Source organism: Pogona vitticeps, chromosome 2 (assembly GCF_051106095.1).
Source record: "Pogona vitticeps strain Pit_001003342236 chromosome 2, PviZW2.1, whole genome shotgun sequence".
NCBI classification, from domain to species: Eukaryota; Metazoa; Chordata; class Lepidosauria; order Squamata; family Agamidae; genus Pogona; species Pogona vitticeps.
Window position 1 is genome coordinate 301141758 of NC_135784.1, and position 13800 is coordinate 301155557.

The window sequence follows — 13800 nt, forward strand, 5'->3', positions numbered from 1 at the left end:
CAAAGAAGTTGTGACTAAACACTAGGAATAACTTCCTGACAGGGAGTGCTGTTTGATGGAGGAATGGGTGTGCCTTGGAATTGCTGAATTTTCATTTGCTGGAGGTTTTTGATAAATGTTGGATAGCCATTTGTTAGGGATGCATTAACTGTGGATCCCTGCACAGCCAGCAAGTTGGAATAGGTTACGTTGGGATTCCTTCCAGCTCTGCAGTTCTGTACTTCTATTCATTTGAAAGCGATGTAGAGACCGCGAGATAACCTCCCTTTTTATTTATTACAATGTTTTAGGAAGCAAATTGAGTTAGACCACCAAACAGTAGGGTTTAGAGGGCAAGCAGACTCTTCATAAAACTGTACATCCATTTCCATCATAGTTCTGAGAATTTTTCCAATAGTTTTATTAACTAGAGAAAGCATAATATTGCATCTGTCATACAGCCAATACATTTCCAACTTCTACTTGAAATTCTCTATACAAAGTCAATGCAAATAAGATAGATTGATGGGATAAAGAGCTTAAAATAACCAAGAGGTATAAAAACAAGTTTGCCATCTTGCCCTGAGTAGAAATTTTGAAAGATTTAAAAATAAAATCAAAATTCTCAGTGATGCAACCATAAGCATGATTATGAAGTTCTAAGACGGCATTCTCAGTTCAATAAAACAAATATCCATGCTATCTCAACTGCACAAGTTTAATAAGCTCATTGATGTTAGTTAAAATCAGTTGGGAACAGTGATGAAAATATGTTCCTATCATTAAAACATTGTTTACATAATTTGACCGGCAGTTCTCCTGGCTGTATTGTTCATGTCGCATTTAAAATTAGACTCGGCTTTGAAGCCCATCCATTTTTAGTGTATTTTAAAATATTGTGTATATAAATATTTCACATAGAAGTCTCCCTATGAGAGATGCCCCAGTAGAACAGAGCACTAGAATCCTCCCTTTAGAATCATCAACATGGTTTTGTTCTTTTGGGGGAACCGACTGAGGACAAGGCTAAATAACTGCATAAATGGAACCTGACCTCCGGGGCTCCCTGAAATGCATAGGATTGTTCAAAGTGACAGCATCATGCCATCTCAATGAGAATTTTGAGGAGCTCCACTGAGCCAAGTGAGATTCCCAAGGAACAGGCATAGCAGTGATCACACCAACAGACCACAATAAAAAGTATGCTGGCTCGTGCCAGTTTCCGACCACCTCAAAAATGAAATCTGAAGCTGGGAACGCCTTCAGATTCACAACAAGTTCTGTCTCTTTCTGCTGAGAGCAAGGTGGCAAAAACATTTTCTCTTTAAAACCTGGTTAAGAGGTTAAGCAGAATGGAAGTAAAATATATCTTCCAGTAATAAACAAAATGGTATTTTACAATCCACCATCCTCACTCTAGAACAGCTAACGGCAGCAAGGGGTCTCAGTCTAGCGGCTGGGGATCTGCAATAGGCATAGTGTGAAGTACTTCATCTAGGAGCTGGAGCGCACGGTGCAGGTGGATTTCAATCCAACAGGGTGTCTCTTTAATGCTCTGCCTTGGGTAATCAGGTCCCCAACCTTTGACAAAACTCATCCTCAGGATGCACAAGCGACGAAGGTCATCCACCCCGATCCCAGCAGCCGCTGACAAACCTAGAACGACACAGAACTGCAATAAACATTCTTTATTTCGGAAAGTCATTTGCGGCCATAGATCCAGTTCTGACTGGTCTGGAGGGAGGACCACCCTCATGACCCGTTATTTGTTGTACGCCATCCAATGTAGTGATTTATAAACTGAATAAATAAATATTACCTGCCAACAACACTTCAAGATTACTGCATATATTTTCTAAAACCACTTTTTGTCAGGTCAGCAGTGCTTATCCTGGGCATTCATTGTCCTTTTAGAATGTCTCTCTATGCCACTGGCTAGGCAGAATTGGCCATTAACTGTGCCGCGGTGCCCACCAGCTCATTCAACTCTTCTAGATCCACATCTGAATCCTCATTTAACTAAATGTAGCATTCAGGTAACATTTCAAGAACGATTTCTAGCACCCACCATTCAGAGCTGAAGAGTGCTTCCTCAGATTTCAGTAAAAGATCATGATGATGTTTAACAACCCCTGCTTCTACCCTGCAGAGCTACATTAAAGCATTTTTTTGGTTAGAAAACTTAATCCATATAAACTCAGCAGGAGATACAGCTGTTCCATTTGAACTGCTGCCTCTGATTTCGCCTGCTTTTAAAATATTCAAAGCGTTTAACCGAGAACTATTGCACCCTCTGAATTCCAATGGGAATGGAATTCTGCAAATGCTTTCACACCCAAAGTGCCTGCCAACTTCATAAGAGCACATCATACTGAAAAGCAGCAAAGCCAACCCTCTGAATACATCAAAGAAAGATCTATAATGGCTGCATTCTGAAAACAAACAAAACTATGGTGCTTGAACTGATAAAACCAGACTTAGTGACCAGCTGGCAAAACAGAATCACTTCATGCTCTGATTAAGATTTGCAAGTAATTGGTTCTGCTATGTAGCAGGTAGAACCACAGTCTTATCCCTTGCTGTACGTGTCATACAGTACCTGGAGATTAGAATATTGAGCAAAGGGAGGATCAAAGGCAGTATAAACCAGTTGTGTTTAGAGATGCTGTTATTTGCAGAATCTCTGAAGTCACGGGGAACTGCCCCCCCATGCGTTTTCTCCAAATGAATATTTACTCTGCTATTTCAGGGACATAATTTCTATCATGTTTACTCTGATTCACTCACAAACCTATTATGTTTGGTTTATTAAATTAAAAAGTACAATTTGAACAAAATATACAACTTACTGACTTTGCTTTTAAATTTATTTGTTTAACATGTTCACTTACTGATGCTAACAAATGCTCTTGGAAAAGTTTATGAATTTTTTTTTAAAAAAATGATGGATTGTACAACAAAAACAAATAAATCGGCCCAAATGTTATCAAAATGTTGAAATATTTTTTATAGTTAAGAAACTGTAAGACTTAAATGGATAAAATGGGCTTGGGGGGGAAGACCTATTTTCTTTCAAGCTTTCACACCTCTATATTTGCTCAAATATTTGGGAGCTCAACCCATGGTTTGGATTCTTGGCACAGCCCACAGTTAGGGCATGTCATCTGAAATGAAATGACACTCAGTTTCCCTTCTTCTTGCTAGGAGGATTAAAAAAAAAAAACCAAGAAGAAAATGAAGAAGGCCGAAAGTTATTGTTCATGTACCACTTACTGATGGCTGGAGCAATTCCTCCTACAGATCCTGGCCCAGGGATGTTTCCTGCAACTGCAGCAGCTTGAGCAGCAGCTGCAGCCTGGGCTGTAGCAGCCTGCTGTTGCATCTGACGGTGGCACTGACGTAAATCAAACACCTGAAAGAGAAGCAACATCTACTGCAGCTTTTTAACACTCTCCCCCCCCCAAAAAAATCCAGCAAAAGCAGAACAAATTGAAATGCACCCCCTCCCACAATGGCCGCGCTGTGTATTTTGAGGGTGAATTAGGAGGTGATTAAAAGCCAGCCGTGTTATTGGTTGCCTCAAAGGCAGCCCAACGTACAGTGTGTTACAGTGGTCTAATCTTGACATTACAAGCGCATGTACCAAGGTAGTGAGCGCCCCCATGTCAAGGTAGGGTCGCAGCCGGGCAATCCGCCAAAGGTGGAAAAAGACATTGCGAACTACCGACGCCACCTGGGTTTCCATGGTGAGCGTCGGCTCCAGGTGTAACCCCAGGCTGCGAACCCCATTCTTAGCAGCCAGGGTCACCCCCCCCCCCAAATGTGAGCGAGCCACCCAGGCCACCAACTCCAAGGGCGCCCACCCTCAGAACTTCCGTCTTGTCCGGGTTCAGCCTCAGCCCATTTTCCTGCATCCACTGCAGTACGGCCCCCAGGTAGCGCTGGAGGGACAGGACGGCATCACCTGTAATTGGTGAAAAGGAGATGTAGAGCTGGGTGTCATCAGCATACTGATGACACGAGGCTCCACACCCCCTGATGACCCCACCCAGCAGTCTCATATAGATGTTAAACAGCATTGGGGAGATAATCGACCCCTGTGGGACCCCACAACTGAGATTCCACGGGGCCGAGACATTCTCCCCAAGCTGTACTCTCTGGGGTCGGACCTCCAGGAAGGAACGGAGCCAAGCTAACGCCAAGCCACCTATTCCAAACTTGGAGAGCCTCACCAGGAGGATATCGTGGTCGACAGTATCAAAGGCCGCTGAGATGTCGAGGAGAACCAGCAGAGACACTTTGCCCCTGTTAGCCTCCCTCAACAGGTCATCGTAAAGGGCGACCAATGCTGTCTCTGTACCGTGGCGCGGCCTGAAGCCCGACTGGAATGGATCCAGGGCATCTGTCTCATCCAAGTGGGCCTGAAGCTGATCAGCGACCACCCTCTCGACCACTTTGCTCATGAAAGGAACACTGGCGACGGGCCTATAATTGCCAATCTCGTCCGCCGCCATATTAAGTTTCTTTCTAATGGGCCTAATGAGTGTCTCCTTAAGGGCAGATGGAAACCTGCCCTCAAGGAAAGACCCATTTATTATTGCTGTGGCCCATTCTGTTGTTTTTGGCCTGGCTGCTTTGATTAGCCAGGCCGGGTAAGGGTCAAGGGAGGAGGTGGTGGCTTGACAGCGATCAATCACCTTGTCCACAGAATCAGGCGTCACAGGGTGAAAGGAGTCGAAAATCACCGACCAAGATGGAGCGCTGGACATCTCTGTTTGATTCATTGTATTTAAAAAAGGAGAGAGCTCCCAGCGGATGGCCTCCACTTTAGATTTTAAAAAGGCTGCAAACTGGTCAGGTGAGAAACTAGGGGGAGGCCTATCATCTGAACCAGTTCCGGATAGGTTGCGCACTAGACGGAGTAACTCCTCCTGCTGGTTGGACGCTTTGCTTATCCGGTTAGCGAAGAATGATCGACATGCAGCCTTTACCTTATTTAGGTAAAGATTAGTTGCGACCATAACAGCTATCCAGTTATGGTCTGTCGGGTTCTTCCTCCATCTACGCTCTAGCCTTCTCCTTATTCACTTCATCACTCGAAGCTCCTGGTTAAACCAGGGCGCTGGCTGAGCTCTACGACAGAGAGGGCGTTTAGGCGCGATCATGTCTATGGCCCTGGTGGCGGCGGCAGACCAGTTGCCAACCAGAGCGTCGACAGGAGAGCTAGCCAGGTCAGTCGTCACCCCTCTCATGACATCCTGGAATCCAACAGGATCCAGTAGTCTTCGAGGGCGGACCACAGAAATAGGTCCCTGCTCCCTGCGAGGGGGGAGGGCCACTGTGAGGTTACATTTTATTAGGTGGTGATCTGACCATGATAAGGGGACTGACACGAGGTCTGTCACCACCAGATCACATTCGCTCCAACTGGAGGAAAAGACCAGGTCCAGTGTGTGACCACCCACATGGGTGGGGCTGTTGACATGTTGGGACATGTTCAAGGAAGCCATGGTTTCCAAGAACTCAAGAGCTGGCCCTGTGGTCTCTGCCCCCACGTGCACGTTGAAATCACCCAAGACCAAAAGCCTTGGGGATCCCAATAGTGCCGCGGAGACAAAGTCGGTCAACTCCGGAAGGGAAGTGGTTGGATGCGGGGAGCGCAGTAACCCAGCAAAATCCCAATACCATTCCTGGCCCCAATTGACACGTGGAGTGCCTCTAGACCCGGCTTTACCACCAAGAAGTGCCTAGTAACCTCCAAGCTGGATTTATAAAGAATGGCTACTCCCCCCCCCCCCCCGCCCCTCCAGTCTACCCTGGTGCTGGACAGCATAACCGGACGGACAGACAAGAGCCAGGGGAGGACCCCCCTCCCCGCTGATCCACATCTCAGTTATGCATGTCAGGTCTGCATTCTCCTCCAGGATAAGATTGTGAATCACCTGGGGCTTGTTGGCTATAGACCTGGTGTTCAACAGTACCAAAGTTAAATCACGTAAATCACACCTAGAGACAGGTACAGAAAACCTGTGCAGAAATTTTTTGTCAGACTACTATCAAATTAATCACAACAGCCTAGTTGCACAGAAGGTACTGAAAATACAAAGCTCTTGTTCCACTGTACATCACCCGTTACCAGTTGCAACAGTGAATGTTACTACACTGTTTGAACTAACAGCTAGAGAAAGTCTTGTAAAAGAAAAACAGCCAGATCAACAGAGAGAGAGTGTGTGTCTCTCTCTCTCCATTTATATACATAGAATAAACATCTCACACAAACCTTTATATATGCACTTGGATAAATTTTGTGAACTGCATCGCCTGGTGCACGTCCTGCTTCTCGATCTAAGTAGTAACTCTGCACAAAGACAGCATGATCACTGAGGCACCGAACCCAGACATCCCCTTCGCCTTTACATTCTAGCTGCACACCTTTACCTATATGCAACCTGTGTAAAAAAGACAAGAGGATTCCAGTGGGTTCAATTAAAGGCGGGGGGACGGGACACAAGAATCTAGTAATGGGTAAATCAACTTCCTATTCACAAGCTCTTGAGTAAGCACTTCTTGAGGGAAGATGCATCTTTTTCTTCACAAGGTCCCCCTAAGATGTCCATCCTCCATGGTACATTTCAGAAATGCTGAAAACAGGCACTCTTTGTGAAAACTGCCAAGCACGTAATGACTATAATCTTAACATGAAACTGAAAACACAGGCGCAGTGGATTCCAACTGCTTGATCTTTCAAATGGCTTTCCTAGCAGTTCTGAATATGACTTGAAAAGATGAAGACAGAAAAATGGGGAACGCACCAATTCTCACAATAACGAGAAATTTAACCTTAAAGATGCCTTGAAAAATAATGTTTTATTCAGGACATTGGGTTTCAAATCAAGAACTCTTATTCAGCCTTCTTTAATGTTTCAGAAACCCATGTTTCCAAGGAGCCTCATGGCACAGTAGTTAAACTGAAGTACTGCAGTTGACTCTGCTCATAAGCTGAGTTCAATCTCGAGCACCCCAGCTCACTGGGGATGGGAGAAATGGGCAGCTTGCATAATCAAATTGTAAACTGCCCAGAGAGTCCTTTAAGAGCTATGAGGTGGTACATCAGCAGCACATTTGGCTTTACTGTAATACAATATCATTCATGTATGCAGAAGTATCACTTCCTGCTATAAATCAAATACAGCCAGGCAAGTGTGAATCATTCCTGAGTTAAAGGTCACCCCTCCCCAGAATGTGAAGTTCTGAAGTGAATGTGTTTCCCCTTGGTTTGTGTTTAGAGTCCCACAACCCAAACAACATACCTTGCTCTCTCAATGGCTTCTGTTCTATGAACATTGGACAGCTGACCAAGGCAAAAGCGGTCCCCACCTGAAGGGTCCACATATCCATCAACAGTAACAATTGGACAACTTGATGGGACTTTGAATGTTTCACCAACTTGCACATCCATCTCAAAATAGGCAATTGAACACCAGTACTCAGGAGCTAAAGATTAAGGACAAGAGTAGGGAAAGAACTTGATGACGACTACTATGCAAACAACATCACAAGAACAAGCAACAAAGGAAGAGGACAGGGAACTGGTTCCATGCACACCCACCCCATCTTCTTTCCTCAGCTGCCTTCCCAATTTGCTACTCTATAATTCCTGTGCATTAAAGGGGATGGAAAGTGTAATTTCAGAGACAGAGCAACAAAGGACAGTTAACATTTCCTATTTAGCTGTGACATCCTAATTTTCTCCAGCACAGCAATTAGACTTTAAGTATTTTCCTCTAGCACCAAGGGAGACGATCTAAAACCTGAACTACTGCAGAGGGGATTGAAGGAGGCGGAAGATCTCCTGGAGGTCAGAATGTGCTCAAAGATTAAAGGGGGGGGGGAGGGGGAAAATTTAATGAAAAGCACAATGAAGCAGCATCCCAAGAAAAAGCATCCTTCTCTTCCCTAGGACCACCTCCCTCAAGCACAAACAAATTCTCATCCCCACCCCCAGCAGTAATCGGATCATTTAAAACCCATTCACTGACACCAACGAGGGGCTTTTAAAAAGGCCAATTTGTTATGCAAAACTAAAAGCAACTGATACAAGATTAATGGAACCTATAGCTCAAAATGGTAAAACCATACCATCTTGAGCGTGCCCAGTCTCCTCTAATTTCAAAATCTAGACTGAGTCAGGTCTGGTTATACCACTTGGATGAGAGATTATCAGAGATGACCAGAAAAATTCAGGTAGAATCAGGAAACACACTTGCATGAAACCATGGAAAACTATAGCCAGTCCAAGTGGGCAATACCTGGTGAGACAGACTAGCACTTGGATGCAATGTAAGTACATTCCTATGAAAGGCCCATAGGCTGGTTCCAGCCTGTACGCTATGGATTCCCTCCATGAGGTTATGCTTAAAGTTTTTTTAAAAAAAACATCTAGCCTTTAGTATAGCCATGTATCAAATGAAACACATAGAAGGGAGTTAAAATATCATTCAATTCGACATTCTCATCAAGTGCAACAACAGCTATTTAAACGAATAAACACTTACCAGGGTGATTTGATATAGGAGGCTGGAATGCAAGTTCATTATGAACTGGCCCTTCAAAGAAATTACAATAAAGTAATGTTGTTTATCCACTGTCCTCACAACTTCTTGCATTCTCTAAAAACAAATTATCACTAAGAATTCAGGTTTAATAATTACAATAAATAAACAATAGGGCTTTTTTACAATACAGTCTTCAAATATAAGATCAGATTTAAGGATTTCTAAGAATTTAAGACTAACTGACTTATAAGTTAAGCACGCCAACCTTCCCTCAAAGAATTATTTCTATGCAGAGTATACAGTTTCCTGACCAGAAGAGTAAGTGCTGGGCAGCCTTGCCCAAGAAAAACATGGCATTTTCCTTCTATTGCATTGCATTTATATTCCACTCTCTCTCTATGGAGCTCAGAGTATCTCCCATGCAACAAAATCATCTCCCATTCTGTAGGGCAAGGATCTCCAAATTTTTTACCCTGAGGGCCACACCAAATACTTTCCAGATCTTAGACGGCCGAAGGAACAGGAATATGTCTGCGCACGTATGTATGCCACCCCACCCCCACATGCACACGGGTTTAGATGGGCTAGACGTGCCCCACGGGCCTTAGTTTGGAGACCCCTGCTGTAGAGTAAGACAGACTGAGCAACTGGAACTAGCATAAGGTAAGTTGGGAAGCATCATAACTGAACAGGAATTTCAAAACCAGATTCCCCTGTTCTACCCACTACAATGACCTCCCCACAGCAACCTTATTCCTGCACACAGTGTAGCACAAGGCAGCAATCCACAGGTGCTTACAGTAATGTCCAGGATGGGGCATAGGTGGGTGATGCTGAAGGTGTCCATTTTGATGGTGAGGGATGGTAGGCGTGTACGCTGCAGTTCGACTCCCAGTCCAAGTTGTGGTACTATCTTAACAAAAATACAAAATAAAAGTCTAATTGATTTCTATATGTGGAAATGTCCCTAAGTCATTAAAAGGAAAAAAGAAAGCATTCTAAAAAATTATATAGGCTTCTATGTTCTTTATGTGGATAAAGGCAGCTCAGAGGTCTTACAGAGCATGTGATTAGATTCTGTATTTGTTCGCTGATATTTTTAACACTTTGTTGCCATCCCTGCCTTGTTGCTATTAAGATTCTTTAGAGCAGTACGACAGTGGAACCAGTTACCTTGGGAGTTGGTGAGTGCTCCAACACTGGAGGCATTCAAGAAAGACAATCATTAAGCAGGGGGTTGGACTTGATGGCCTTGTAGGCCCCTTCCAACTTCACTGTTCTATTATTCTTTATCGGGCCTTTGGCTATAGAATAAATTTTTATTGTATTGTATTTTCTATGATTCTATGAAAGTAGAGTGTCCACTCAAGCCAGCAATGCTGTCATCACCAACAAGAACTTTCATGTACGTGACCTGACACAGGGACTATGAGGGTCCTTGAAGCAATACACAGGGAAGCCTAGGCATCCTGCAGGATAGGATCCAGCATTTCCCGCCACCACCTTGGACTCTGCTCAACCTTTCTACCTTGCCATTTCTTCCACTGTTATTGCAATGCTGACTTTGTAAACAGAAGTCTTTCCTAGGCTGACAGATCACTCAAACCAGCTATGCACTCTCTCTTGAGAAGAGCTTGAGATAGTGCCTAACCCAGCTAGAAGTCCCCAAAAGAAAAACTTGGCTGGAGGGAGAGACTCCTCCAGAAGTCTCCTCAAGAGCAGGAACTCTCCTTGAAGGAAAGCTCTTCCTTCCAGGGAGACCAGTGGGCCGTAACCTGCAGCTGAGCTCTGGATGTCCCCTCTAGCAACTTCACTACATCAACGTTAGGCAAGAGTAGGAGCTTAGCTGGAGCCATTTCCTTCTCCAGACCCTGCTTGCCATATATTGTGGCCCCTGCTGCCAACTCCTTTTTGTAGTCTATTTGACTATGCTACTTGAATCCTTCCTGTTTGTCTTCTGATGCAAGAACCTCAACTTGCTCTGGACTGCTCTTGCACTTTGTTTCTAAATCTCTTGCAGGATTCTGTTTGTTTCCTATGCATTAATTTACCCTGACTCTGAACTCCCCTTCTCTATGCCTCTGCCAACCAAACCTTGCTTTTGGGGCCAGCCTGCCTTGGGGCAGGACAGGAACATCCTGATCAAGGCTCAGATCCTGTTGGGCTATTAGCTATGGAACCTACATCCTTTGTGCAAGCAAAATATAAAAGCAAGCAAGCAAGAGAACAATCTTTCTAGTTGTTATACATTAACTTTGTGTCAAGGAGCTTTCTGTTCTAACTTCAGTTGTCTAGATAGTAAAGATTAAGGTAGGTTCCTATATTACATTAATGGCTGCATTGCAAAATAGTTTTAGAATTCTATTTTGATCACACGTTAGAGTGTCTGAAACTACAGTACAAGTTGAAGCTCAGTGGGTTGGAGTGCTCAGTTGCAGAGTGAGAGCTAAGAGTCCAAATTCCCACTGTGCCTCTCTAGAAAGAGGAGCAGCTCATATCATACAAAAAAGCTGTGACTGATAGGGTTATGTGTCATGCTACCTGTGTAGCATTTGGCAACTTGTACAGTTCCAGAGCACCATAATGAGGAAAGAATGGTAAAATACTTCTGAATACTTTATACCAAAAAATCCTAAGAGGATCATTATTAGCTGGAATCATTTTGATAGCACACAATTACTTAATTATACTAAAATTAAGGGGAGCACACTATTTTCAAAATTTGACTCTCCCCTGTATCTGTAGAGCCTATAGCCTCATTCAGACAATATAGCCTGAACATAGGTAAGGCTGCAACAACAGTGGGGAAACATGTATGTCATGTCACCAATGTCCCCGCTAGATGCCAATGAAGCTCCTGTACGTTCTGCATGATGTCTTAAAATATGTCTGTGTACTTCAATGAACATGCTTACAGTGACATTATTGATTAGAAGCTCTGCCTTATCAACATACCCGATTGCAGATCTGCTGTATGTGCTGTATGTATGTTCAAACAAATGCATTTGCAAGTGCCTCCCCCGACCTCTACACTCAATGCACAGATTGATATTCAAGGGGTTCTGGAAGGGCTTTACATGCACATCCCTAATCCCACCACAGTTAGAGCTCTACTCACTTCCTGGCTATCATACCTCTACTCTGCTTGCGTGCAACTTAGATTTCAGTAACGCTTTCCATTTAACTTGAGGGAGACACTCGGGTATCCCTTTGACAAGATAGAAATGTAGCTTCAGCTGAAATCAGAATGAATTGTTGTATGTTACTTGTTGGACAAAATGTCCATTATAGACTCACTTCTGCTGCTCAGGCAATAAAGACAGTATACCACCTACAGGGTAATATTATTTGCATAGCTGCCAGGAAATTACAATTTAAAAAAAATTAGTGGATTTAAACACTCTTAAATCACTTATATTGTCAGTGTATCTGATGTGCAAACAGCCTGCTATGGTTCCAGTGCGTTTAAAAGGAGGCTGTAATTTACACTTTCTTATTGTTGAGTATTTTTACAGACAGTAATTTTTGTTGTTGTTTAGTCGTTAAGTTGTGTCCGACTCTTCATGTCTACTAAACTGAAATGGCCTTTGGCTGCATGTAATGGAACTGGACTTAATATGCACTTACTGTGGTGGTATGTAGCTGGCTGAGCAGCAAAGCCATTCTGTTGTGCCCCTGGCTGAGGCCCTGAAGCAATCTGCAAAAGTCCATCACTGTGACTGCCTGGTAACATGCTGGTGGGTTGACCTGACAAAATGCAAAATATTTCATTTCTACTTAAAAATGCATGCATGCTTGTTTGTAAAATAAAGCAACACAAATCTGATGCTTGAGGGGAAGAAAAGCATATAATTTTGAAAGAAAATTGCTACAATTTAAGAACAGACATTTAAGTTATCATACAAAATGTAGCAACATGTTTTAAACCAAACATCTTTTAAAACAAAAGAGAGGTCACAGTAGGTGTTGGTTTAAAAGGTGTTGGTGTAAAATATGTGGGTTTAAAATGTGTTTTAGACTCCAAAGTCTCTCCACTGTCCTCTCTCTCTATCCTCTCTCTTTTTGTGCTTAAAAAGCACAAACCTTTGTCTGACGGTTCTGTGTGCCCCAGTGATGACCTTCTTTCTTTCCTCTTTCCCCCATTGTTCCCTCCCTCCTTTCCTGCCCCCTTTTTTAACCTAAGTCATCTTAGGTTTAAAAAAGTCTCCCCTCATGGTAGTGGATGGGTTAACCATGTTTCCATTTGTTCCTATGGGAACGAATGCTTTGACTTGCAACCGGAGCCTTGAGAAACGACCAAAAACGGTCGGAACGGATTAATTGAGTTTCAATGCATACCTATGGGAAATGGTGCTTCAACTTACGACCAACTTCTGGAACGGATTAAGTTCGTAAGTCGAGGCACCATTATATATAAATACTAAAAAATAAATCAAACAAATAACACTGAGAAATGGTAAACAAAAGCTGACACAACACTGAAAAATTTGGGAAACACCAGCAATATTTACACATCATCTGAATTACTATTCAGCTTAAGAATTATTTAACAACCAACCAACCAACCTCCTTTCTATGCCAGACTGTACATCTACAAGAACTCTGTGACTAACATCAAGTGCCTCAGATTCTTCTTCTTTTCATCTTTCCTAAACAATTTATTTGCATGTTGTGCCTTTTAGATCACACCATGTTGAGGGCCTATCTTTATATATGCTTCAAAGAGCCTTTTTCAAGTGAGGAATGGTATAAAAAAACTGAAAATAAATAACATCCTTTAATGTTTGAGTGCCTAAGAAGCTGCAAGGACTGTTGAAATATTTCAGATGGGCATATTTATCTTACTTGTGGAAGCAACAGGAATGTTGGGAAAGTTGGTGGTGCTGGTAGTACTAGATTCAGAAGGAGCTAACATGGCTGGAGTACTGTAGGTTTCAGTAGATGCCCTGTTACTTGGTGGATGTTGGATAGTCTGAACCGAATGGCCTTCAGCAGCTGAGAGCGATGGCTGTCCCTCAAATTCATGAACATATTCATCTTTCACCAACATGCCTGAGGGAGCTATGATAAAATAAAATGTGTTAAGAACATGTTCAGAATGCTAAAGTAACTTTTCATTATTAATGTTTTAAAGGGGGCTTTTTATCAGCCAATATAACCTAGTGCTACCAGACTCAGTGATGTAAAATGCATAGACAACTGACAACAGTAATCTGTGTTTTATGCCTATTTTATCTTTATTTCTGTAACACAGATTAAAAACAGT

The 13800-nt window shown here is 43.0% G+C and overlaps 1 protein-coding gene across 3 annotated transcripts in view; it reads right to left on the bottom strand.

Annotated features, from left to right (window-relative positions):
* Nucleotides 1-376: 376 nt before the first annotated feature.
* SMAD4 (SMAD family member 4) overlaps nucleotides 377-13800 on the bottom strand; it is a 37895-nt gene continuing 24471 nt past the window's right edge. For 2 of the 3 annotated variants that reach the window (XM_020811046.3, XM_020811047.3), the window contains 8 exons: nucleotides 13380-13595; nucleotides 12162-12281; nucleotides 9334-9447; nucleotides 8535-8585; nucleotides 7290-7473; nucleotides 6260-6428; nucleotides 3253-3391; nucleotides 377-1635 (listed from right to left, as the gene is read on the bottom strand). In XM_020811046.3, the coding sequence (XP_020666705.1) occupies nucleotides 1424-1635; nucleotides 3253-3391; nucleotides 6260-6428; nucleotides 7290-7473; nucleotides 8535-8585; nucleotides 9334-9447; nucleotides 12162-12281; nucleotides 13380-13595 (1205 nt within the window). In that variant the 3' untranslated portion in view covers nucleotides 377-1423. Of the gene's footprint in view, nucleotides 1636-3252; nucleotides 3392-3743; nucleotides 3944-6259; nucleotides 6429-7289; nucleotides 7474-8534; nucleotides 8586-9333; nucleotides 9448-12161; nucleotides 12282-13379; nucleotides 13596-13800 lie in introns of those variants that run through there. The other variant, XM_072992929.2, reaches the window with a different exon arrangement.